This window comes from Puma concolor, chromosome D4, assembly GCF_028749965.1.
Source record: "Puma concolor isolate L17-30 chromosome D4, mPumCon1.1.hap2, whole genome shotgun sequence".
NCBI classification, from domain to species: domain Eukaryota; kingdom Metazoa; phylum Chordata; class Mammalia; order Carnivora; family Felidae; genus Puma; species Puma concolor.
Genome location: NC_141679.1, coordinates 56,522,585 through 56,550,292, shown reverse-complemented (window position 1 = coordinate 56,550,292; position 27,708 = coordinate 56,522,585). Strand labels below are relative to the sequence as shown.

General features: G+C 37.9%; 1 protein-coding gene across 8 annotated transcripts in view; it reads left to right on the top strand.

Annotated features, from left to right (window-relative positions):
• The window catches only part of UBAP2 (ubiquitin associated protein 2), a 110,574-nt gene that overhangs the window by 38,281 nt on the left and 44,585 nt on the right, over window positions 1-27,708 (top strand). For 6 of the 8 annotated variants that reach the window (XM_086683381.1, XM_086683380.1, XM_086683379.1 and 3 more), the window contains 5 exons: window positions 616-726; window positions 5,995-6,148; window positions 8,005-8,082; window positions 21,616-21,670; window positions 24,454-24,557. In XM_086683381.1, the coding sequence (XP_086539507.1) occupies window positions 616-726; window positions 5,995-6,148; window positions 8,005-8,082; window positions 21,616-21,670; window positions 24,454-24,557 (502 nt within the window). Of the gene's footprint in view, window positions 1-615; window positions 727-5,994; window positions 6,149-8,003; window positions 8,083-8,913; window positions 9,008-20,750; window positions 20,831-21,615; window positions 21,671-24,453; window positions 24,558-27,708 lie in introns of those variants that run through there. The other 2 variants (XM_086683383.1, XM_086683384.1) reach the window with 2 other exon arrangements.

Below are 27,708 nucleotides of genomic sequence, written 5' to 3'. Positions count from 1 at the left end.
TACAAAAAGCAGGTAAACCTATCCTTGGATTATAAGCTCAGAGTTTGGAAGGAGGGCATCTTCATGTGGATGGACTGTGTAGTTTGTATTTTTATATAGAAGAATCTTTTTTAAATTTATTTTATTTAAAACTTTTTTTTTTTTAATGTTTATTTTTGAGAGAGGAGAGACAGAGCGTGAGCAGGGGAGGGGCAGAGAGAGGGAGAAACAGAATCTGAAGTAGGCTCTAGGCTCTGAGCTTTCAGCACAGAGCCTGACTTGGGGCTCGAACTCAATTGTCAGATCATGACGTGAACTGAAGTAGGATGCTTAACTGACTGAGCCACCCAGGCTCCCCAGAATCTTTTTTTTTTTAATGTTTATTTGTTTATAATAGAGCTCACGTGCACACAGTGAAGGGGCCGAAAGAGAGGGTGAGAGATTACCAAGCAGGGTCCACCCTGTCAGCACAGAGCCTGGCAAGGGTCTTGAACCCATGAACCATGAGATTACGAACTGACCTAAAACCAAGACACTTAACTGACTAAGCCACCCAAGTGCCCCTAGAAGAATCTTAAAATTAATATTAATTGCCATTTTGGAGTCCCTTTAACTATTTCCTTATAATTTTGATAGCTTATGGAAGTGACGGGGAAAAATCAGGATGAGTGCATAGTGGCTCTACATGACTGTAATGGAGATGTGAACAAAGCTATCAATATATTGCTGGAAGGGAATTCAGACACGGTAAGTATTACTAATTATTATTAATTGTTTTGCAGTGCCAAGATTTGTCTCCAAATCCATATTGCATTTTGAACTTCACCTTTTTGGGGGTGGGGGTGGAGAAGGTTATGGGTTCCATTCCATATTTGTTTTAAGACCAGAAAGAACACTAACCTGAAATGACTGTTTTTGTTATATATGGTTTCTTCATGAAGTTGTAGAATCTGAAGACTCGAAAGAGAACTTGGTCATCTACTCCAGCCTTACACAGTTTCCAAATTCTCTGGGCCTGTGGACATTTTCACCACCTGAAAAACTTCTCTTGGCTTCACTGCTCATGTTTCTTCATCTCAGTCGTCACCTCTTACTACTTCTTATATCTCTAGACTAACAGAAAACCAGGATTTGCTGGTATATCTATTTGCTTATGTGTGAATATTCTACAGACAAATTTTGACAGATAGATAAAATAAGGAAAAAACAAAGTGTGGTTTTTTTTTGTTGTTGTTGTTGTTTTTTGTTGTTGTTGTTTAGTAAAGTTTGAGGATGTGTAAGCACACTAAACCTCATCCCTTTTATTTTAGGAAGGATATAACTAAAGCCACAGTAGGCAGTTGTTAGCCCTAATCTTTTGATTTCTACATGGAGATTGCACAATATTTCATTTGTATTTGGAATTGAAACCATTTCAGAGCAGATTAAAACAAATAATGATGCACCTTAAAAGGGGTATAAAAATGAATGCAACCAGAAATGCCTTCCTTGTCCAAGTTTAGTCAGGTTCTCATTTTTAAGGATAGGCTATATAAAAATGAACTGTTTGAAAGTAAAACATGTTATCTTTAATATAAAATAAGCAGAATGAGTTTTTTGTAATTATAAAAATCAGATAATTGGGAAAATATTTCACTATTTGAGTATAGCAATATCTGTGAGTAAAATTCCATTCAAGATAACACTAGTCAACATGATGAGCTACCAAATATGTCAGTTTGTTGGGAAAATACATCATGTTAAGTGATGAAATAAAATTTTGAATAGTTTTTGTTTGCTGACACTTAGGCCTATGTTTTCTAGGGAGTGTGTTTACCACATTGCTAATGGTTGCAGTGTAGAATGGCTCTCTGTTAATTTCCTTTCCTCTTTTTTTTTTAATGTTTATTTTGAGAGACCACGTGAGTGGGGCAAGGGGGGGAGAGAGAGAGAGAGAGAGAGAATGAGAATGAGAATCCCAAGTAGGCTCCCATCTGTCAGCACAGAGCCCAACGGGGGACTCAGTCCTATGAACTGTGAGATAAAGACCTGGGCTGAAATGTAGATTGAGATGCTTAACCATCTGAGCCATGCCGGTGCCCCATCTCTATTCTTTTCAAAATGAGCTGAAGGGCTAAACTGTCCTCCTATTTACATATTTAAAAAATTACTCTGAATAAAGGTAATATTTCCAAATTGTTAATTGGAGGGCCTGTTTTCTTTTTTACGGTACAGGTAGTCCAGGAGACTACTTTGTGTTGCCTTTCCATTAGCTCCAGCAGACTTTATTCCTTTTCTGTGGTAGTTGGGTGAATTTTTAAATCTTAAATGTCCAGTTCTCTGTTTTAGTTAGTTTTACTTCCTCTGCTCATTTAGCACTGAACCCAAAGGAGTTAGTACTGGGGTGAATGATAAAGAATATATCTTTGGTTATCTTGAACCTGAAAATCATGAAGTGGGGTCAGATCTGGTTTGCTTTCTTCACATATCAGAAAATAGCAAAATTAGGGCCTGAATACAGACACAAAAGGTCTATGCTTGTTGAGAGATGAGAAGGCTGTTGAGAGAAGAGGCAGAGGGAAAGTCCTTTTGAAACCCTGGTTTGTTTAGGATCATGCCGTGGTACATCTTTTCTTTGATAGTAGAACCTACCTACCTGGTTGCTGTCTGCAGCAGCCATGGCTAACCAGCTGTAAGGAATATCTTCCCCTGACTGGGGTAGAATTTATTGGACTGGGGTGCTAGACAGTGTAAACACTGTAGGGTTGGTAGGAGCAAGAACATTTAAAATAAACCACTAAAGGCCGCCTGGGTGGCTCAGTCGGTTAAGTTTCTGACTTTGGCTCAGGTCATGATCTCGTGGTTCATGAGCCCCGCCTCGGGCTCTGTGCTGACAGCTGGAGCCTGGAGCCTGCTTCAGATTCTGTGTCTCCCTCTCTCTCCTGCTTGTGCTCTCTCTCTTTCTCTCAAAAATGAATAAACATTAAAAATTTTTTTAAATCATGAATGCAAACAAATCTATTTGTCCTATTGGCTAACCTTATTTTGGGCCAGGATCTTCTGAATCCAGATTTTTTCTCTGAAAAAAATGTTAAGTGGAAATGTCCATGCTTTTCTTAAGGAAGAGTGTCTTTCTCACGGAAGAGTAGCTGTTGCAAAAGAAAACATTAAACATGATCATAAGTACTAAACCTTTCGTTTCATTATAATGCTATTTTGAGTGACAGAATATTTTTGAAATAATCAGTCTTTTGCATTAATGTATTTTTCTTTTCCACGTAATTTGTTTGTTGTGTAGTTCCTGGCAAATAGGAGGTGGGAGAGTGAATTTTAATTAGCTGGCCTGGGAAGTTGCTTTTCTGATTTGTAAATGTGTCTGGGAGGGCCATCCCTCTTAGAGTTTCTTCAGACCTATTCTACAAGTAGTGGCAAAATACAGATAACAAAGGTTGTCAGAAGTTCTGTTGAAATCTTTTATAATTTGGTTCGTGTTGAAAGCTTGTGTGCATGCTCATGGACTGTTGTGTCAAATGAGAGATATTCTTTTTAGCATTTACGGTGGTGTTAGGTTAGTTGCCCCTTAAGTTTGCTTTCCTTACTTTGCCTCACAAATAAGTTCTTGTCAGTCTCTGTAGAGTTCACAAGCCAAGACTTGCTTATGGGTATCCTTTGCTGGATGAAATGGGCTCAGATGTTTTTCTCAAATGTTTTATATACAAAGTATGCCCCTTTATAATGATTGAATACCTTTAGGTCTGGCCATGTAAAGACATTATAAATTGTATACATATGCAACTTGTGCTGACTCTACTGTGTATAATTTTCTAGGACCTCTGTAATTTACTTTTTCTCTTGTTAACCTAAGAGGACAGGATTCTACCTTATATGTGTGTGTATATATATATATATATAAGTATCTTGTTTATTCATATTAGCAAACATAATAAATTGAGTTTGTACAATGCAGAATTATTTTCTGGAATAAATAAGCTTTATTGTTTACTTAAAAAAGCAATGCAGAATAAGAAATTAAATCAGATTAATGCCCTCATTTAAATAACTGTTCCTAACTTTCTTCAGTATATGCATGGGCTTCCATTTGAACAAAAAATGTAATCCTATTTTATACAGTTTGTTGGATAGCTGGCTACACTTGTGTCATGGATCTCTTTCTGTGTACACCTGGATAACTCTTTAAGTGGCCACATTAAGTGGCTACTCTTTAAGTGGCTTCCCTTTATAGATGTTCTAGGGTAGATAGTCTCTTAAGCTAGATATTTGTGCCCTCCCCCCCCCGCCATTTTGTACTGTTGCATATAAATGTTTGCACAATTAAAAAATTATTTCCCGTGAATAAAGGCCTGGAACTAAATTTGCTGGGTCAAAAGCTGTGAACTAATTAAAGTTTGAGTATTATTCCCAGATAGACTTGCAGGAAGGTTAAAATAGCTGCATACTCATCAGAAGTGAATATACCTGATTATTATCATGCTGAAATTGTTGTTGATTTTTAAAAATATTTATCAAAGCTTAAATGCAGAAAATTACTTGTTTTAATATGTATTTTTGCCATATCCAGTGATTTTATATTTAAGTATACATAGGTTCAGCAGAGGTTTCTAGATGTTAGAAAAATTCCTTCTAAAAAAAAGGTTTTAATTCTGGCCTCCACCATTTTGGAAATAATTCACCTCTATGTTTCTTTAATTTTAGTTGATTAATTTCTAGTGCTTTTGTTTATTTGGATATACATTGTTAGTAATTTCCTTTTATTGCTAAGTGTTTTTTAAGCTTAATAAAGTTATGCTCTTATTTTGGGATTGAATCACTTCAAATCTCTTGAGAATGAGTTAAATAATGACAAAGTAAATAGAAACAAATGGGCCAGTTTTGGGATTTCTCAATAAAATACCTTTATTGATATCCTAATACTCACTTTCACAAGAACATAGCGTTCTTTTCTCAGTGATTTACATATATATGATTGATTTGATTTCTGTACTATTGTTTTTTTTATTATTTAAAAAAATTTTTTTAACGTTTATTTATTTTTGAGACAGAGCATGAACGGGGGAGGGTCAGAGAGAGAGGGAGACACAGAATCTGAAACAGGCTCCGGGCTCTGAGCTGTCAGAACAGAGCCCGACGCGGGCCTCGAACTCACAGACTGTGAGATCATGACCCGAGCTGAGGTCGGACGCTCAACCGACTAAGCCACCCAGGCGCCCCTGATTTCTGTACTATTAGAGGAGAGGCAGAGAAGGGAAGTTATATAAATAATTTGACTTCTCATTAGAACAGGTCTTTGAAGTTGAACTTTTGGGTAGTTTACTTTTTTTTAATGTTTAATTATTTTTGAGAGAGTGCACATGCGCACACAGTTGCAAGTGGGGGAGGGGCAGAAAGACAGACTGGCTCTGAAGCAGGCTCGGGCTCCACACTATCTTTGGGTACTTTGAAAAAAAAAAAATTTTTTTTTTTTTTTTTTTTTGGCCTACCATTAAATTTTTTTAGATGGTCATTTTGGTTAACTGAATAGAGCAAGTTGTTTTTCTGAGATTTTATCGAGTATTTAAAAGTAATTTTGTATTCTTTGAGCAAATCCATTTATTAATAGGTTTAAGGCTTACTGATAAAGGTGAGGATGGCATTGTGTGGGAAATTGGGGAAACATCAGTTACTTTAGTCTTAAATCACAGGTAAAAGCCTTAAAGCACAGGAAAAGGCTGTGTGGGGGGACAACACACAGTATGTTAATTCAGCTAGTTGCTGTCATATATAGCATAAATATATATACATGTATATGTATATGTGTGTGTGTGTGTGTGTATATATATATATATATATATATATGCTGTATATAGCAATAGGAGCCTAGCAAGAGGTTTGTTGTCTTTATCATCAGAGGATAAGATTTAAAATGTTAGGCAAGTGAGTTGCAAGGCATGGGTAATTAGGTCTGAAAAATACATGTGCATACCCTTAATGAGTGTATACACTTTGAACGACAACTCTGACCATTCTTATCTTTGGTAGACTTCATGGGAGACTGTAGGGGGGAAGAAGAAGAATTTTGGAAAAGAAAGTTCAGAGAACAAAGAGAATAGAGAGAAGAGAAATGAGAGAGAAATAAATCGTGGACGTGGAAATAACAACCGGAAAGGAAGAGGTGGCAATCGTGGGAGAGAGTGTAAGTACATTTCTTCTCAGTTTTTCATTATGAAAATTTTTATGCACACCGTAAAGCTGAAAGTGATCCAGTGAATGCCCATAAATCTAGTTCCTCAATGCAGTGTTTATTATTATAGTTAACACTTAATGAGCTACAACTAAGTAGTTCATTAGAATTTTAACTGATGCAATTCCATGTTAGCCCTTAACCTGAGCTGTAGGTAATTGTGTTGTCTCTTAAGACTGCTTTCTGTTATGTATCAATTGAACCCTTTAATTTTTTTTTTTTTTTTTAATGTTTATTTAAGAGAGAGAGAAAATCCCAAGCCGGCTCAGTGCAGAGCCTGACTTGGGGCTCAAACTCAGAAAATGTGAGATCATGACCTGAGCTGAAATCAAGAGTCAGGCACTTAACCAACTGAACCACCCAGGCGCCCCAGGTGTACCTTCTCATTTTAAACTAGGTTTTTCATTCCCTGATAGATGATGCTGTTTATTCTTCCCACTTAACACACACTCATATAAGCAAGGGTTTGATAAAAAGTTTGTCAAATAGGAAAGATTTTCACTGTTCTTTCATTTGATCCAGAGTTTGTAATTATTTACCCATAACAACACTACCTGCTGTGCAGCCATACCAAAATAGCTGAATTTTGAGTGAATAAAAGGTAAATACTTAATATTATCATCTTAGAGACGTTTGCTAGTTTATTTACTCCACAGATGTTTACCTACAATGTGGCAGGTACTCTAATAGGCATAGGGCAATGAATAAAACAAATTTTTGCTCTCCTAAAACTTGTAATGTAGGTGGAGTGAGAAGTAACATGTTTTGCAGGAATATTGCATTTTAATGATGTTATATGTGGAAATTATGGGGAAGAACAAAGGCATCAAGATCGGGATTTGAGGGAGGTATTTGGCAAATTTATTTATTTTATTTTTTTTAAGTTTATTTATTTAGAGAGAAAGAGAAAACGAGCAGGGGAGGGACAGAGAGAATTCCAAGTGGGATCTGTGGTGAAGCACAAATGTGAGGCTCTCGAACCCATGAACTGTGAGATCATGACCTGAGCCAGACCACCTAGGTGCCTCAGGGAGTTGTTTGGCAAATTTAAATGGAGTAGCCAAAAAAGGCACTTGGGACAACACCAATGACTCATGGGAAAAGAGATGAGAGAAAGCTGTGCCAGTACTGCTCATGAAATTTCTGTATTCTATACAGTCATTAATGCCAATAAAGGGATGAGGAGAAGACAAGACCATGTTGACATATTCTGGATAGCATCCTAAGAAAACCGGTCTGCAACGTAATTTTTCTAGCAACTCAGTATTTCTTTGGTATTGCTGTTTCACTATTCTGTGACTTTCTAGGCTTTGAACATAAACAGTGGGCCAATGTTGGTGTGTTATGTAGCTGGATAAGCATTTTTTTGAAGCAAACTTGCTTTAGGGGAGGGCCAAGTTCAACTAGAACAAAGAAAAAGTGGTACATCATTTTAATTTCCCAACAGAATTTTCAGTTATGAATTTACAAGATGTGTTGTCATCAGTCTTTAAAAATTTCTTTTCAATGTTTAATTTGAGAGAGAGCACGAATGGGGAAGGGGTAGAGAGAGAGGGAGAGCGAGAATCCCAGGCACACAGAGTCTGACGTGAGGATCTTATGAACCTTGAGATCATGACCTGAGCCGAAAGCAAGAATCAGGCGCTTAACTGAGCCACCCAGGTGCCCCACTGTCTGCAGTTTTTGATCCACTTTTATTTGGTTTTGTTTTTTCCTGTTTTCTGATCCATTTGGTGAAACTCTTTTGTCCTTGCCTTTGATAATTCATACGTACGATTATATACAAGAGGTGCTCTTTTCTTCCATAGTTAGAGGCGAAGAGAATGGAATTGATTGCAGTCAAGGGGACAAGCATTCAGACCGTGGCAAGCGAACCCGTGGCAGAGGTAAGACAGAATAACAGGGAAGGAGATGGTTGTGTTCGGAAGAAGGATCAAGCTATTGGTATACTTACTTCTCCACTAAAGCATGGCACTGTACTCTGAAAGAATGGTTGATCTTGTGTAGTTTTTTGATTTGTTTACTGATGGCTATGAATGAATTGTTTGAATTCATGTAATTTTGAGGAAATTTTGTGGTTGTTTTCAAATAAGCCAAGAAAGCCCTTTAAATGAATAATATAAAACTTGAAGTTCTGATCAAAAAGTTACTAAATTCTTCTATGTTGGACTTTAACAGATGTGTTTTACTCATATGATACTGGTTTTATTTAATTTTTTTTTCAGTTTATTTATATTGAGAGAGTGAGCGAGCTCAAGAGAGAGAGAAGGGGAGGGGCAGAGAAAGGATCCCAAGCAGGCTCCCTGCTGCCAGTGGAGAGCCTGACAGGCTCTGTCTTGACGTGGGGCCCAGTCTCATGAACTGTGAGATCATAACCTGAGCTGAAATCAAGAGTCAGGTTCTCAATCGACTGAGTCACTCAGGCACCCTATGTTAGTGATCATTTCTCAACATTCATTAATCTGGCATGTCATTAAGCCACTTTAATAACATAATTTCATATTCTTTAGAGATGTGACTGAATTTTCCCAGGGTTGTAAAATCAAGATACACAGTGTAATATGCCGATGTTACTTTGGTTCAGTGGATGACCTCCCAGAATTGACATTTTGCTTGATCCATTTTTTTAATTGTGGTTTTTTTTTTTTAATGCTTATTTTTGAGAGAGAAAGCATGAGTGAGGGAGGAGCAGAGAGGGAAACACAGAATCCAAAGCAGGCTCCAAGGCTCTGAACTGTCATTGCAGAGCCTGACACGAGGCTCTAACTCAAGGACTGTGAGACCTGAGCTGAAATCGACTGAGCCACCCAGGTGCCCCTATTCTTTTTCTTTTCTTTTCTTTTATGTTTGTTTTTGAGAGAGAGAGAGCGCGAGCGAGCGCGGGGGAGGGGCAGAGAGAGAGGGAGACAGAGAATCTTAAGCAGGATCTGGGTTCTGAGCTGTCATCACAGAGCCCCATATGGGGCTCGAACCCATGAACCATGAGATCATGGCTTGAGCCGAAGTCAAATGCTTAACCAACTAAGCCACCCAGGTACCTCTTGTTTTTCTTTAAGCTTTTATTTTTACATAATCTCTACACCCAACATGGATCTCAAACTCTCAACTCCTAGTCAAGAGTTACAGGTCTGCCACCTGGCCAGATGCCACTGTTTGATACATTGTTACATGCAGTTGTGACTGTTCTCCATATAAACACTGCGTATTGACAGAATTTTTGATCATTAGTGTTATTAAGCACAAAAATAATGTAGACACTATATATCCTACCACCAACTACCTTGGCTGTTCATTAAACTGTCACTCACTAAAATACTATATAGGCCAAAGGTAAATGATATCCAGAGATCAGAGAAGGGCAAAACTGTGTACTGATTTGCCAGGCACAGTCAAAATAAGATTGGAATTATCTAACAGATTTTAATTATAATTCCCTTTTCTAGCCTTTTAAAATTATGATCAATTTCGGAAGTGCCTGGCTGGCTCAGTTGGTGGAGTGTGTGACTCTTGATCTCAAGATTGTCAGTTTGAGCCCCGTGTTGGGTATAGACATTACTTAAAAATAAAATCTTAATAAAATAAAACAAAATTATGATCAATTTCAAACTTAGACAAAAGTGGAGAGAGTAGTTAAATGAACCATATGTATACTCCCTCTTAGTCAACAATAACTAAAGATTTTTGTCCATATTGGCTTTATATGTCTCTTTCCTACCTTGTCTGCAGAGATTTTTAAGTCATAGTAAACTTTTGGTATCATCTAATAGTCTGATTTTTTACAAAATTTTATGACTATTTAAAAAATTTTGGGGCGCCTGGGTGGCTCATTTGGTTAAGCATCCAACTTTGGCTGAGGTCATGATCTCGCGGTTTGTGAGTTCGAGCCCCACATCGGACTCTGTGCTGACAGCTTGCTCAGAGCCTGGAGCCTGCTCCGGATTCTGTCTGCCTTTCTCTCTGCCCCTGCCCTGCTCACACTCTGTCTCTGTCTCTCTCAAAAATAAATAAACATTAAAAAAAATTTTTTTTAAATGTCTTTTCACAGTTGATTTCTTTGAGGCAGGATTGAAACAAGGTTTATACATTGCATGTTCTTTTTAATCTAGAATATTTTTCTTCCTAACATCTCTGTACCACCTCTTTTTTCTCTTTACCATTGATTTGCTATCAGAACTCTGTCATTTGTCCTTTTAGGATGTCATGTTTCACATCATACAGAAAGAATGCTAAGCAAGCACTGGGCTGTCAGCGCAGAGCCCAGTGTAGGGCTTGACCTGAGGTGAAACTGAGAGTTGGACTCTTAACCGACTGAGCCACCCAGATGCTCCTATTAAAAGGAGCATTAATAAACATTAAAATTTATTTTTGAGAGAGGGCATGAACATAAATGCACAAGAAAATCAGTGGGGGAGAGTCAGAGAGAGTAAGAGAGGGAATATTCCAAGCTGGCTCTGTGCTGACAGCTCAAGAGCCCCATGCAGGGCTTGATTCCGTGAACTGTGAGATCATGACCTGAGCTGAAATCAAGAGTTGGTTGCCCAATCGACTGAGCTACCCAGGCAACCCTATTTAATTTTTTTTTATTAGAGAGAGAGAGAGAGAGAGCGAGCGCGCGCGCGCGAACTGGGTAGAGGGGCAGAGGGAAAGAGAGAATCTTAAGCAGTCTCCATGCTCATTGCAGAGCCTGACTTGGTGCTTGGTCCTGTGACCCTGGGATCATGACCTGAGCCAAAATCAAGAGTGAGTTACCTAAGCTCTCTGAAAGATTTTATTTTGTAAGTAATCTCTCTATGCATTTGGGAATTCAAAATGGAGTTTGAATTCACAGCCCAGAGATCAAGAACCACACGCTCTATGGACTGAGCCAGCTAGGCGCCCCAGTACCTAATCCTTTTTAAGAAAGGATGTAAAGGGGCACCTGGGTGGCTCAGTTGGTTGAGCGTCCTGCTTCAGATTCTGTGTCTCCCTCTCTCTCTGCCCCGCCCCTGCTCATGCTCTGTCTCTCTCACTTTCAAAAATGAATAAATGTTAAAAAAAAAAATCTTTAAAAAAAAAAAAAAAGGATGTAAAGTGGGAGTGAGGGATTCAGATTGACCTTCTATAAATCAAATTGGACTTAATTTTTTCTTATTATTTACTTTTGAGAGGGAGAGAGAGCATAGGCAGGAGAGTGGCAGAGAGAGAGAGAGGGAGACACATAATCCAAAGCAGTCTCCACAGGCCCTGAGCTGTCAGTACAAACCTAGGAGCTGTGAAATCATGACCTGTGCTGAAGCCGGATGCTTAACTGACTGAGCCACCCACGTGCCCCTATAAATCAGATTAGACTTAAAAGAAATCAGCCTACCATATACCCCACGTGTAAACGTGAGTTAAAATTTGTATATCCTAACACCTATATTTAAACATATTTAAGCAAGTTCTTGGAATGGTAGTGGTCTGTGTCTGGAGATTTCTTTCAATTGCTTTGATTCCCACATCCAGCACATGGCAAGAGGGGGAAAACACTTAGTACCCTATATACACAAAAACACGATTATTTTGCTTAGTGAATATTAGTACAGTTTGATAGTTAATTGTGGTGCAATTGTCACTTCAATAATTAAGGGATAAATGTCTTGTTTTATGTAACCCAGAAATTCACTTGTAAGTCATTTAATATCTTAATTTACTTTCTTATGGTCTGTTTTATTAGTCTTTTTTTTTTTTTTAATTTTTTTTTTTTCAACGTTTATTTATTTTTGGGACAGAGAGAGACACAGCATGAACGGGGGAGGGGCAGAGAGAGAGGGAGACACAGAATCGGAAACAGGCTCCAGGCTCTGAGCCATCAGCCCAGAGCCCGACGCGGGGCTCGAACTCACGGACCGCGAGATCGTGACCTGGCTGAAGTCGGACGCCCAACCGACTGCGCCACCCAGGCGCCCCTGTTTTATTAGTCTTTTAAAACCATTCATTCTTCTGTTGTTTTGCAGTTATTTTTGGTTTGTTGTGTAGTATGCAGATTTTAGAGTGTGTACTTAGGGGCACTTTCATGGCTAAATCTGTTGTGTCCAGCTCTTGATTTCTGCTCAGGTCATGATCTCGTGGCTTTAGCCCCACGTTGGGCTCTACCCTGCTTGGGATTCTGTCTCTCTTCTTTCTCTGCCCCTTCCCCTGCTCATACTCACTGTCTTTCTCAAAATAAATAAATAAACTTTACAAAATACAGTGTATACTTAAAAACAAGTATAAGCTGTATAACGTGTACTTAAAAACAGTTCTTTACGGTCTCCATTGCCTTTTTTTCTTTTCTTTTTTTTTTAATGTTTATTTTTGAGAGAGAGAGCACAAGCAGGGGAGGGGCAGAGAGAGAGGGAGACACATAATCCAAAGGAGGTTCCAGGCTCTGAGCTGTCAGCACAGAGTCCAATGCGGGGCTTGAACTCACGAACTGCAAGATCATGACCTGAGCCGAAGTCAGAAACTTAACTGGCTGAGTCACCCAGGCACCCCGTCTTTTTTTTTTTTTTTTTTTTTTTATTTATTTTTGAGAGAGTGTGTGTGCAAGCAGGGGAGGGGCAGAGAGAGAGGGGGACCAGAAGATCTGAAGCAGGCTCTGCGATGGCGGCAGAGACCCGATGTGTAGGCTTGAACTCATAAACCACAAGATCATGACCTGAGCTGATGTTGGATGCTCAACTGACTTGAGCCACCCAGCGCCCCTGCATTTATTTTTTGATTTCGACAGTACTTGTGAGCTCCTCTTGCTGACTTCACATTGACTCCCGCTCAGCATACTAATCTACATTTGTGACTAAATTTGCTAAAATTTCAAAGTGCTAATAAAACTTGTCTTACTTATTTATTGCTTTATCTGTATAGTATTGGCTTAAAAAATATTGTGAAACAGCATGGATTCAATATGGTAACCTATAATTTCTGGGATACCTTATGTTAAGAATTTGACCCAAATGTCCATCAATGGATGAATGGATAAAGAATATGTGGTATATATATATACAATGGAGTATTACTCAGCAATCAAAAAGAATGAAATCTTGCCATTTGCAACTATGTGGATGGAATTGTAGGGTATTATGCCAAGTGAAATTAGAGAAAGACAAATATCGTATGACTTCACTTATACGAGGAGTTTAAGACACAGAACAGATGAACACGAAGGGAAGCAAAAATAATATAAAACAGGGAGGGGTCAAAACATAAGAGACTCTTAAATCTGGAGGGGTTGTGGAAGGTGGGGATGAACTAAATGGGTAAGGGGCATTAAGGAATCTACTCCTGAAATCATTGTTGCACTATATGCTAACTAATTTGGATGTAAATTAAAAAAATAAAATCAAAAACGTATCTGGTATCTGTGTTAAATGAAAAATCATACGTATAATATGGGAGTATATTTTATAGCATGAAAAGTATGAGCTCTCTAGCAAATGAAGTAAAAATAAATTCGCTTTATATGCCTAGTGTTTCTGTACCATTTGCTGAATGTTTGCTCAGAGTAGCAAGAATGATTGTGACACTTGTAAGATGTATTTTACTATAATTTGTTTAAATGTTTGTAGAGAAGTATCTTGTGAGTTGTGTGTTTTTGTGAGGAAACAACAGCTTCTTTAGAGGAGGGAAATAGCAGTTGTGCCTGGCACTGTCCTAAGTATCCTGGTCTTTGGTTTTTGGTGTCAAAATGTTTGGAACTATATAAATGTTGACCATTCAAAGGTAACCTGGCCATCAAATAATAGTTTTGTTTTGTGTACAAAATGTGGAATTTAGCTGATATATATTAAATATCTACTGCATGACTGGAAGTTTTCCTCAATGATACTGACTTAATCCTGAGTTCAGATTGAAGATCATGTTAAATATCTGAGATTTGGAGTATTCTGGGTAAAGGTCTTTGTCATGTGACATATAGTAATTAGTAGAAACTAATTCTGTGTTCCAGGAGCCAGTGCTGCTTATTAGTATTGTATATCTTTAGGAATAAGTTTTCATTATTTACTTATTTAATTTTAGAGAGTGAGAGAGAGCCAGAGAGGGGCAGAGGGAGAGAGTGAGCGAATGTTATGCAGGCTCCCTGCAGAGCACGCCTCTTGGTCCCGTAAGTTAGGATCATGACTTGAGCTGAAATCAAGAGTTGGACATTCAACTGAGCCACCCAGGCACCCCCTAGCTCCTGTATTTTAAAACAAATTAATACATGAATATGCTCTATATAATATACTTGGAAAGTAATTATTGACTACCTATTGTGTGCTAACATAGTATTTAAAAAATTTTTGCATTGTTTTATATAGCTTCTTGGGTTCTGGTACAAAAAGTATTTGACAAAATGTGGTGTTCTTAAATGTATTAATGAATCGCTGGGTTGTTTCCTATAAATGAATAGTGATGTTATATTATCTTTTAAAATAAGAGTTTAGGGTTTTTGGGGGGAATATTTTTATATTTTTAAGTAATCTCTACACTCAGTGTGGGACTCAAATTCATAACCCCAAGATGAAGAGTCATATGTTCCACTGACTGAGCCAGCCAGGCACCCCGGTAGTTTAGTTTATGAGAAAGTTCCATGTGTATGTAATTGGACTTACATATCAGTCTTAAATGCAACAACTAATATTTAAATACCTGTTGTATTGCTGCAGATAAAGCTGTGAATAAGACATGATTGCTCATACTCTGGGTGGGAAAGGAGAAGAGACTGTCAAGTAAAATCACTTTTTGACTTACTTAAGAAATTGATTGTTGATGTGGTCAACTGTCAGTAAGGGGCTTCTTCCTCCTTCTCTCCCTTCCTTTTTTTTTTTTTTTTTTTTTTTAAAGTAATAAAGCTAGATGTCCAGTTTGGGGCTTGAAGTTACAAACCCTAGACCAAGAGTCACATGGTCTACCAGTAGAGCCAGCCAGATACACCAGTAGGGTCTATAAATTGAGTGGCTTGGGAAGTTCTCAGCGGAGGTGGGATTTAAGCTGAGGAGGAAGAAAGCCATGGGAAAATTTGGGTAGGAACATTCTATATAAAAGCAGTTGATAATGTAAATGTGGAAAAGAACTTGGATCTTTTTTTACAGACTTAAAAGTTACCTGCTGGAAAATAAAATATACATAAAAGTGCTCAGGGTTTGGTTTGAACATTTTACCTTGAAATTAAAAAGTACAATGGAATTTTGTATAATGTTTACTCAGATTTCCTGAAAGTTAGTATTTTACATTTGTTTTATCATTTTCTCTGTTTATGTTACATCCTATTGTGTTTTCTGAAACCTTTGAATATAAATTCCAATATAATGGCCATTTTGCCCCTTAACATTTTAGTGTATATCTCCTCTAAGAAAAAAGATTGTCTTAGGGAGCTTAGAATAATAAAATCAGGAAATTACTATTGATGCAATCTATAGGCCTTATCTAAAAAATTCTAGTTATCCTGTAATGTTCTTCAGAGCAAAAAAAAAAAAAAAAAAAAAATTCTAGTTTAGGATCCAATCCAGGATCACACATTGTATGTAGTTACTTTGTCTGTTTAGTGTCCTTCATTCTAAAACAGTTCATCAGTCTGGAATAAACTTTGTCTTTCATGGCCTTAATGCTTTAGAAGCATTTGTAGAATATCCTTTTATATCAGTCTGAGAAGCTTACTCATGAATAGATTCTTATTATCTGGTGTTTTAATTCCAGTAAAGTTAACTTGTTATTTGTTTTTGATAGGAATACCACAAAGTGATGATCACTGACCTTCTCAGTGCATCATATTAGAGGGCACATGATACCAGTGTATCCCTTACTAGTAATGTTAGTTTTGATTAAATTTAGGAATGGTGGTTTCTGACAAGTTTCTCCTATGTGAAGGTACTACTCTACACTTTATAATTAATACATACTTTCTGAGGGAAGTACTCTGAGAATATATAAATACCCTTTTTTGTATGTGTGTATTTGTCCTCGTCCAGTCATGCCTAAACCCAAACTACCCCAGTTGCATACAATTAAAATTGTTTTGAATTAACTAATTCGAATTGGGTTTTTCCTTCAAGCATCCTGAAGAGCCCTACTTGAAATGGGGCTTAGGAGAAATTATTTTCCACTTGGGAATTCCTCAAATTGTCACCATAAGTGGGGAGGTTTACTAGTCCAGAAGGGGGTCAGTCTTCTAATGGTTCTGGGGTCGAAGGACCTGGAACCTGGTCAGCCCCTGCCAGGCAGAATGCATGGCATATAGGGTATGGCTCTCCAGTGTACTGACACCTTCAGCCGGTGGCGTAGTGGGGTAGAGCACCCCAGGGGTTGGGCAACTAGCTCAGAGAATTCCCTAAATACCTTTTTTTTTTTTTTTTTTAATCAGACTTATACCTGCTAGTTTGAGAATCCATTAATTCCTGAAACAATTGCCACAACACGTTTATAATCAGACTTCTTTACTAAGGATAAACTAATATATGGGATATGAGGGTAGATTCTAAGCTTTATTCCTCCCTGAATTCCAGAGGGAGTTTGCTATTGTCATTTGACTTGTTCATACTGCTTTAGGTTTGGGAAGTCGTATTTGTGTCTGAGAATATACCTTAACCCATGAACAGAGACAATTTGCTGGATTCCCAAGACTCTGATCCATGCAAGCTCCAGAGATGCCCTGTTCTGTGTGAGGACTGGATAAGTCTCTGGGGATGGAAGCAGCTCATAGTCAACACTGCAACTACTTTTATCACTGAACCAGCCCTGAAATTTTGTGAATTTTTGTCAGTACAAAGAACCTTAGAACTAGTCAGGACTTTAAAGATCTTTCATGTCATGACCTAGAGTGTGCAGTGAGATATTTGAGATCACAGAGTTTCTGGTACATTTGGCTGTTATCAAAGCCCTCCATATAGTCTCCTGGGGTTGAGGGAAAGGGATTACTTTCTGTCATCTTAGGATCATTCTCCTTACTTGTTTCTATTTAGGGTACACATGCTTGGCACTGGGAGGGGCAGGGAATGTCTATAGTTAGGATCCACTTCCACTAGAGGTGTTTGGCTGTTTTCTACGTTTGGGCTTTTTCAAGGGAAATGAGTGGCTTTTCTATTCTGGCTCTCAGTGCAGAAAAAACATAAATATTAAACAGCTGAAAACTTGAGCAGTCATTCAACATAGATACCATCAGAGAGACCTCTTGGGTAAAAAAATAGCATTTATTATCATATGGGCTTATTCTTTATGATAATCTTATTTAATCTTGTGTTTTCTCTATTAAAAGACCCCGTTTTTATTATGAGCTGCTGGATAAAAATATCTATGTGTACCAGATAACAATGTAGGGAGAAAACAATGTTACTGGTAGTGTTACTAGCCAGGTGAATAGGAAAGATCAGTTTTGTTATTTTGCAAAAATGTATGGGAATAATGGGTTTGATTTTTTTTTTTTTTTTAATCTGGTTCCGATATTTGTTGTGTTTGTGGTTAATAGTTGGGCACAGCTTCTGATCTCTAGAGATGGGAGATATATGTAGTTGATACTTTTTCCAGGGTACTTGGGAAGATTTCTTGAATTTTTGCCTAAAATTTCTTGAATTTTTGCCTAAGGCTATGTATTTCTTTTATAAATTCCTTTGTCTCTTTTTCATTAACATCTTGCTTTCTGGCTCAAGTATTCCAATTATTGTTTAATAATTTCTGAGTGGAGGGGTGCCCAGGTGGCTCAATAGGTTAAGTTTTCAACTGTTGGTTTCACCTCAGGTCATGATTCCTGAGGTGAGTTTGAGTCCCTCCCATGCAGCTCTGTGCGGATGGTATGGAGCCTGCTTGGGATTCTCTCTCTCCCTGGCTGCCGGCACTTCCTCCTCCCTCCACCCATCCCCTTGTACGCGCTCTCTCTCTCAAATAAATTAAAAAAAATTTCTGAGCAGGATCCCCTTTTAAAATCGTGCCACTGTCTTAATATTTACTGTTAAGTTCCTTTTTTCACATGTATACCAATGAAATGAAATCTCTTTTGTTACAAAGGGTACACATGAACTCACCTGTCAAGAGCAGTTGTGGTTTTTTCTTTTGCTTTCTCTATTGGTAACTATTCATTATAGCAAAAGTAAGTTCTTGAGATAGAATTCATGTACCATATAGTTCACTCACTTAAATTGTAAAATTCAATGGTTTTTAGTATATTCATAGAATATACTGTATCCAACTGTCAACATGATCAATTTCAGAACATTGTTTTTTATCTCAGAAAGAAACCCTGTCCCCTTTAACTATCAATTTCCAATTCCTCCATCTTTTTCACCCCCTTCCCAGCAGTAAACAACTACTAGTCTATAAATTGACCTATTCTGGACACTCCCATTTAAAAGGAAATTTTATAATATGTGGTCTTTTGTGCCTGGCTTTTTTCACATACCTTAATGTTTCAAGGTTTCATTAGTGTTGTATCAGGATTCAGTACAATATTGTAGCACGCAGCAGTATGCCATTCCTTTTTTTTCCCCCTAATGTTTTTTTTTTTTTTTTTAATTTTTTTTTTTCAACGTTTATTTATTTTGGGGACAGAGAGAGACAGAGCATGAACGGGGGAGGGGCAGAGAGAGAGGGAGACACAGAATCGGAAACAGGCTCCAGGCTCTGAGCCATCAGCCCAGAGCCCGACGCGGGGCTCGAACTCCCGGACCGTGAGATCGTGACCTGGCTGAAGTCGGACGCTTAACCGATTGCGCCACCCAGGCGCCCCCCTAATGTTTATTTTTGAGAGAAAGAGAGTAAAGAGGGGTAGGGACAGAAGATCCAAAGTGGGCTCTGTGTTGACAGCAGAAAGCCGGATGCAGGGGTCATGCCCACAAACTATGAGATCATGACCTGAGCCAAAGTCAGATGCTTAACTGACTGAGCTACCGGGGCACCCCAGTATTCTGCTGTTTTTATTCTGTTTGTTATTCTGCTGTTTTTATTCATTTCTTTTTATGGCCAAATAATATGCCATTGTATGGATGGATATACCACAAGTTTTTAGTTAGTTTTGTTTGGTTTTGTTTGCTGTTGTTGTTTTGTTTTGCTTTGTTTTTTGGAGAGAGAGAGAGTTTTAGCGGGGGCAAGGGGCAAAGAGAGAGAGAAAGAGAAAGAGAATCTTAAGCAGGCTCCATGCTCAGCACAGAGCCCAAAGTGGGGCTCGATCACAGCCATGGGATCATGACCTGAGCTGAAATCAAGAGTCAGATGCTCAACCAATTGATTCACCCAGGCAACCCTTGTCAGTTTTTTGTGTTTTTGTTTTGTTTTTGTTTTGTTTTTTACAATAAAGTGTTCTATTTCCTGAGAATTGCTTTTCTTCTATGAGACTTTCTTTTTTAAAAGTTATCCTTTTCCTAAATTTTGGATTATATTCTTGGCCAAAAACCTGTAGCTTGAAAGCTTTCTTCTTAGAGCTAGTTTTCTTTCTGCCTGAGTTTTGACTTTCCTGTAGGCTGTGGAAGTGGTTGTGTGTGAGTCTTACCTTTGCCTTTTGACAGTGTTACAAGAGGCAGTAGCTACTGATATGCATTATTAAGATTCTTTGTTTTTTTAGGACATTTCTCTCTATTCTCCCATCTCTGGGAATATAGTAGATTTTGGTTAAGACCATGTTTTTAATAATTTAACTTGAACTGTGGGGTAAGTTAACCATACGTAATTAATACACATTTTAGTAATATTAGTATGGCTAATAAAGCCCTTGGCAAGCATCCTTCTCTGATTTCTACTCTTATGTACCTCATATATGTGGAATCATAAAATATTTGTCCTTCTGTGACTGACCTATTTCATTCAGTGCAGTGTTCTCAAGGTTTATTCATGTTGTAGCATGTGTCTGAATTTCCTTCCCCTTGGGACACCTGGGTGGCTTAGTTGATTAAGCGTCCACCTCTTGATTTCTGCCCAGGTCATGATCTCATGGTTGTGGGATCAAGCCCCATGTCGGGCTCTGTGCTGAGCATAGAGCCTCCTTAAGATTCTTCCCCTGCCCCATGTGCGCATACATTCTCTCTCTCAAATAAAGATAAATAAACATTAAATAAAAGAATTATCTTTTTTTAAGGCTGAGTAATATTAAATATATCTCTTTAAGACTCTTTTCAAATTCTCTTTGGTATATATCCAGAGGTGCAATTCCAGGATCATATGATAATTCTGTTTTACTCTTTGGGGGCACTGCTGTACTATTCACCATGGTGGCTGTACCATTTTAGATTCCCAGGAAAGTGTGCTAGGGTTTTAGTTTCCCTGCATTCTTGCCAAAACTTGTTATTTTCTGTTCTCTTTCTCTCTCTCTCTTTCTCTCTTTTTGATAGTAAGCATCATAATGGTAACTGGTTTCCCTAATGATTAGTGATATTGAGAATCTTTTCATGTGCTTATTGACCATTTGCATATCTTCTTTGGAGAAATGTCTATTCAGATCCTTTGCCATTTTTGAATTAGGTTCTGTTGTTGAGCTGTAGAAGTTCTTCACACATTCTTGATATTATTCCTTTATCAAATGTATCATGGGCACATATTCTGTGGGTTGCCTTTTTATTCTGCTGATATAGGTGTCTTTTTTTGTTTTGTTTTTAAGTAATCTCTACACCCACCATGATGGTTGAGCTTACAACCCCAAGATCAAGAGTTGCATGCTCTACCGACTCAACCTGTCAGGTGCCCCGTATAGTTGTCTTTTGATGCACAAATCTAACAACTGGTTATTTGTTTTGTCTGTGCCTTTGGTGTCATATTTAAGAAATCATTACCAAATTCAGTGTTGTGAAGCTTTTGCTCTATATTTTCTTCTGTGAGTTGTATAGTTTTAGCTCCTGAATTTAGGTCTTCAGTCCATAGTGGAGGATGTTATGAAAAACTAGAGTCACTGAATAAAATGATCTCTTTTTGCTTGCTCGCTTGCTGCTGCCATTTTGGTTATTGACCAAAGTTCTAGTATAAAAAACAGTGTGTAATAGTACCTTCAGCTTACATAGCAGTTTTCCTCTTTCTCATTTGATTTTATAGTAGAAGTTTAAAATGTTACGGTATTTGCAGTAACTGATTTTAAAACATCTAGAATAGGTTTTTTTTTTTTTTTTAAGTAGGCTCCCTGCCTAGCGCAGAGCTAGAACTCATGACCCTGAGACCAAGAGTTGGTGCTCTACCAACTGTGCCAGCCAAGCAACCCCAGAATAGTTTTTAATATAAGCTGCCTGTGTTAAGTTGCAACATATCACAAGTACTATATAAGCGGAATGAAATCCCTTCTATCCTTTAAAATCAATAACTGTGTAGATAGTTGTTTCAGTAGTGACCAGCAGATTGGGTGCACCAGATGGGAATAATGTTGGTGCTGTTAGGAACAGTGATAGTGTTGTTTGGGGTGTGTAGAGAATGACATTGGTAGAATTATAATTTTATAGGGTATAAATACTATTTAACAGTACTATTTTCGTTTTCAGGATTTGGACGTGGAAGAGGGAGAGGGGCAGGAAGATTCACAACACACGGCATGGGGTAAGTCTGAGCCATCCTATTTTTATAGTTATTACTCTCTTTAGGTATTACTCAAGGGTTTTTCTGCCTCTGTCCTGTTCCCAATTTATTTATCCTGGTGAATCAGATGTTAATTATTAAAAAGAGAAAGGGCTCCTGGGTGGCTCAATCAGTTAAGTGTCTTACTCTTGATTTTGGCTCAGGTCTGGATCTTGTGGTTGTGAGATGGAGACACTGTGGGTCTGAGAGCTGAGCTGAGTGTGGAGCCTGATTAAGATATTCTTATTCCCTCCCCGCCCCTCTCACCATCTCACCATCTCCCATCTCTCTCTCTGTCTCTGTCTCTCTGTCTCTCTCAAATAAAAACTAAAAAAAATTTTTTAAGTGCCACAAAAAAAGAAAATTGTGAAAAAGTGAAATGCAAATAAAATTGTATTGTAATAGGCTTTCTGTCCTTGGCTATTTTTTGACATTTTGGATTGAATAATAGTTTGTTGAAGTAGTGGGGTATCCTTTACATCCGTGGCCTCTCCCCATTACATGCCAGTAGCATCCTTTCTCAAGTTGTGACAATCAAAAAAAAATCTTCAGATATTACCTGGTGGGGGGTGGGCATAATCACCCCTTGTTGCAAACCACTGCATAAGAGTTAGGTTGATAAATCCAGCAATTGTCTTGAATGGTGAGTTAATGCAATGTTTATATAAACATGTTAGTATTTTTATTTTATTTTTTTCTAAACAGTGAACATATTATTACTAAACAGGTGATATAATCAATTGTTCATAATTTCTGGTTGTTCTTTTACTTTTTCCTTCTTCTAAAACGTTAGCTCCCCTTTGGGGTGCCTAGGTGGCTCAGTTGATTAAGTGTCCAACTTTATTTCAGGTCATGAACTCACACCTCATGAGTTCAAGCCCTGCATTGGGTTCTGTGCTGATAGCTCAGAGTCTGGAGCCTGCTTTGGATTTTGTGTCTCCCTCTCTCTTTGTTCCGCCCCCACTCGCACTCTGTATCTCTCTCTTAAAAATAAGATTAAGGGGCGCCTGGGTGGCTCAGTCGGTTGAGCGTCCGACTTCGGCTCAGGTCATGATCTCGCGGTCCGTGACTTCAAGCCCCGCGTCAGGCTCTGTGCTGACTGCTCAGAGCCTGGAGCCTGTTTCGGATTCTGTGTCTCCCTCTCTCTCTGACCCTCCCCCGTTCATGTTCTGTCTCTCTCTGTCTCAAAAATAAATAAACGTTAAAAAAAATTTTTGTTTTTAAATAAGATTAAAAAAATTTTTTTTTCTTTTAAAGCCTTAGCTCCCCTTAGGTTTTTAGGAAAAGTTTTTAAGCTTATAGAAGCCATCTGTATATAGATGACGATTGAGAAAGGAAGGGAATTGGTTCCAGGAAAACCCTTAGCTCCAGGGTAGCACTGTAGCAGGGGAGGGTCATTGCCTTCAGGTGATACCTCTTGCCATTTCTGTTTCCTGCTTGAGCTCATTGTGGATAAAGGAAAGATGGATACACAGGGAGCATATTGGCTGGAATACATACCTTGTGTGCCCAGACCAGCTTTTTAAACTCTTTTGTGGTTTTTTCAGTTTACATTAAAAAATACTCTTGTGATTTTTTTTATTTGTCAGATACCTCAGTAAAGCTGGAAAAAATTTTTAAATTCTATTCTGAAAATTTTAGAGATAGTATTAATTTGGCCCTAGTTAGACATCTGAATATGGGTGTTTAGAATTTCAACGGGAAAAAAACCTTGATGAAACATTTTCTTTATATTCACTGTTTTTATACAAAAAGGATCTGGATTCTTACTCTGGGAAATAAACACTTTGTGTTTAAGTCTAGTCTTAGTTTTAAGGGAAGTTTTCCGTGAGAACCCTTATTCTTCCTAATACAGTTATAGTTGTGTACATCTGCTTTAGAATGTGGAGTGCAGCAACTTAGGGAAATAAGGACATCATACAAGAACATATGGAAGGTTCCCTAGGCAACCTCTGCTTTTTAGAAAATCTACATCCTGATAGTCAAGAAGAGTTAGCTATAATTAAATAGGGGAAAGATGGTGAAGTTAGGAAAAAAAAATTTTTAATGTTTGTTTACCTGTTTTTATTTTTTTATTTTTTTAAATTTTTTTTTTCAACGTTTATTTATTTTTGGGACAGAGAGAGACAGAGCATGAACGGGGGAGGGTCAGAGAGAGAGGGAGACACAGAATCGGAAACAGGCTCCAGGCTCTGAGCCATCAGCCCAGAGCCCGACGCGGGGCTCGAACTCACGGACCGCGAGATCGTGACCTGGCTGAAGTCGGACGCTTAACCGACTGCGCCACCCAGGCACCCCTGTTTACCTGTTTTTAAAGCTTATTTTGAAAGAGAGTGAGGGAGGGGCACTGCCAGTGAAGACTCCAACTCAGGGTTCAAACTCAGAAACAGTGAGGTCACCACCTGAGCCAAAATCAGGAGTCAGATGCTTAACCCACTGAGCCACCCAGACGCTGCCCCTATTTACCTATTTTTGAGAGAGGGAGGGGAGAGGGCAGAGAGAGAGGGAGGAGAATCCCAGGCAGGCTCTCTGCTGACAGTGCATAGCCCAAAGCTGTAAGATCATGATCTGAGCCAAATCATCCAGATCTGACCTGAGTCAACTGACCATCTAAGGGGTTCCAGTTGCCCCAGTGTGAATTTTATTATATTGGCTTTTAGAAGGACAGGGTATTTGGGGAGGAAGAAGATGATATATAGTTAATGTTGTGATTTTGGTAATTGTTGCACTTTAATTCTTTTTTTTTTTTTTTTTTCAAACACAAGGACATTTAATCCTGCGGACTATTCAGATTCTCCATCTATAGATGGGTGTGGGACAAAGCCAATAGTTTGGGAAGCTGCTCAGAATGGTGCAGATGAGGGGACTGGTAAGTGTCTATTGTCAAAGATGTGTTTTAAATGTTTGAGTTCTTAACATACAAAGATGTACTGATGGAGAAGAATGAAAAGCAGGCTGCTGTCCTACCTCTGAGACTATTAGCTGGTTCTTACCTCCAGGGTCTCATTTAAAAATCTCATTGACCATAAGGTATTTGATTTTTCCCTTGTGCACTCTGAGGAAGAGGCTTTTATCAATCTGTGTAAGTCAGTACAAATTCACACTCAAATCTCAGTGTGTCAGGGATATATGTAATTTCTTACGGGTAGGTTTGTTACTGAAAAGTATCATTCCTGATGATGGACACAAATTTGGCCAGATAGAGTGGTAGGTGACTAGTAGATTTGGGCATCAATTGCTTTTGTAGTTTTTTTTCTGTATCCTGATGTTTTTGGATTATTTCTTTTTGGAAACTCATGGACAAATACGTGTTAATTGGAGCTTCTAGGATTTGTTCATGATAATACATCATTAACTACTGCAGTTATATTTATAAAAACATAATTTGGCAATTCATGAATTATAACTGAAAATATAAAAGTGTAGTTCAATAAATAATGTAAAAGCAAACCACCCATATAACACCGATTCTGGTCAAAAAACAGGACTGTGCCATCACCACAGAAACACCATCAATGAACTAGAAATCAAGGATACTATAGAAAGGATCAACAAAAGGTATAAAAATGGTTATTTGAAAACACTAGTAAAATTGATAAGCTTACTGTGAGACTGATCAAGGGAAGGAGAAACAGCATACATAATTGGTTATAGGAATGAGAAAAGGGATATTGATATTATAGGTATAATTAAAGTATATATTATGTATAATTGATGGTTTAATATAATCACAATTGTAATTAATATCAGGCATTAAAGTATACTTCATGTCAGTAAATTTTGTGCTAACATTTGAAATTACAGACTAATCTCACTCTTCAACAAAAATGTAGAAATCTTAAGCCAAAATATTGGAAAACCATTTGGTAAGATAGAAAAGAATAATACATCATGACCATGTTAAATTTATGCTTGGTAATCAAGGTTCTTTCACATTAAAAAATCAATCATTTCCCAGATACATATACTCAAGAGAATGGAAGACACGGCTTTACATAAAACCTTGTATACAGATGTTCATAGAGGCATAATTCATAATGGCCGAAATGTAGAAACAAACCAAATGCCTTTCAGTGGATGAATGGAGGAGTAAATTGTTGTGTATCATCCATACAATGGAATATTCATTCTACCATACAAAGGAATGAAGTGCTGATGTATGCTGCAACATGAATGAATCTTAAAAACATGCTGAGAGCCCAAATGTCCATCAACTGATAAATGTATTAAGATGTGGTGTGTATATATATGTGTATATGTATATGTGTGTGTGTATATACACACACACACACAGTGGAATGTATGGAATTGAATACTACATGGAGTGTAGTACAATGGAATACTACTTCATGATGAAAAAGTAAAATCTTGCCATTTGCAACAACATGGACGTAACTGGAGGCTGTTATGCTAAGTGCAATGAGACAGATAGGATTTCACTCGTGGAATTTGAGAAAGTTAACAGATGAACATAGGGGAAGGGACGGAAAAATAAGATAAAAACGGAGGCAAACCATAAGAGACTCTTTTTGTAATTAAATATTTTTTAACGTTTATTCATTTTTGAGAGAGGGAGACACAGAATCTGAAGCAGGCTCCGGGCTCTGAGCTGTCAGCACAGAGCCCGATGTGGGGCTCAAACCCACAAACCGTGAGGTTAGGACCTGAGCTGAAGTCAGATGCCTTACTGGCTGAACCACCCAGGCACTCCAAACCATACAGAGAACAAACTGAAGGTTGGTGGGGTGGGTGGTGGTGGTGGTGAGTTAAATGTGTGATGGGTATTAAGGAGGGCACTTTTGGGATGAGCACTGAGTGTCATATATGAGATGAATCACTCTGTTCTACTCCTGAAGCTAGGACTGCACTGTATGTTATTAATTAACTAACTTGAAAAAAAAAATCATGCTTAATGAAGGAAGTCAGTTATAAAGGATCACATATTTTATAGTATATGATTTCACTTGTAGGAAATGTCCAGATCAGGGGGAAAAAAAAAAAAAGCAGTAGATTGTTGGTTGCTGAGGGTTGGAAACATTTGGGGAAAAATGGGGAATGACTACTAATGGTTTCAAGATTTCTGCCTGGAATGGGGCGCTTGGCTGGCTCTTTCAGTAGAGCATGTGACTTGATCTCTAGAGTTGTAAGTTTGAGCCACATGTTGAGTATAGAGATTACTTAAAAATAAAATCTTAAAAATAAAAAGATTTCTTCTTGGAGTGATGAAAATATTTTGGAATAGGGGATGCCTGGATGACTCAGTTGGTTGAGCATCAGACTTCGGTTCAGGTCATGATCTCACAATTTGTGAGTGGTTTGTGTTGGGCTGGATCCTGCTTCAGATTCTGTGTCTCTGCCTCTCTGCCCCACCCCTGCCTGTGCTCTGTCTCCATCTCTCAAAAATGAATAAATGTTAAAAACAATTTTTTAAAAAATTCTGGAATAGTCATGATTGTTTCATAACTTGTGAATATACTAGACATTATTCAAATATGTACTTTAAGAGGATGGATTGTATGCTTGTGTGAGTTATATCTCAATAACAAAAATAATTATTTATACTTTTAACCGAGTAAAGCTTAAAATTCCTTATTAAAGAAATGCATTTGACAAAACCTAATATCCATTTCTGATTTTTTAAAAAACTGGCAAATCTGGAATAGAAAGAAATCTTAGGGGATATCTACAAAACATACAGCAAGCATTACAGTAAATGATGATGTGTTGTTGAATGTTTTTTCTCTGGAAGGAGGTAAAGGGGCTTCCTCTTACTCTTTCTATATACCAATGTACTAGAGGTCCTAATCATTGCAATAAGGACTGAAAAAAGTCGAAGGGTTTGAAAGAGTAAAAACCTGTCATTTCTTGAAATGATCTAAAAATCTATAGATAAAATATTAAAATTAATAAGGGAGTTTTAAAAGGTGCTAGATAGAAGTTCAATAGATGTATTTCTATAGACCATCAACAGAGAGAAAATGGAAAAAAAAATCTGTAGCCTCAAAAAATTTCAAATGCCT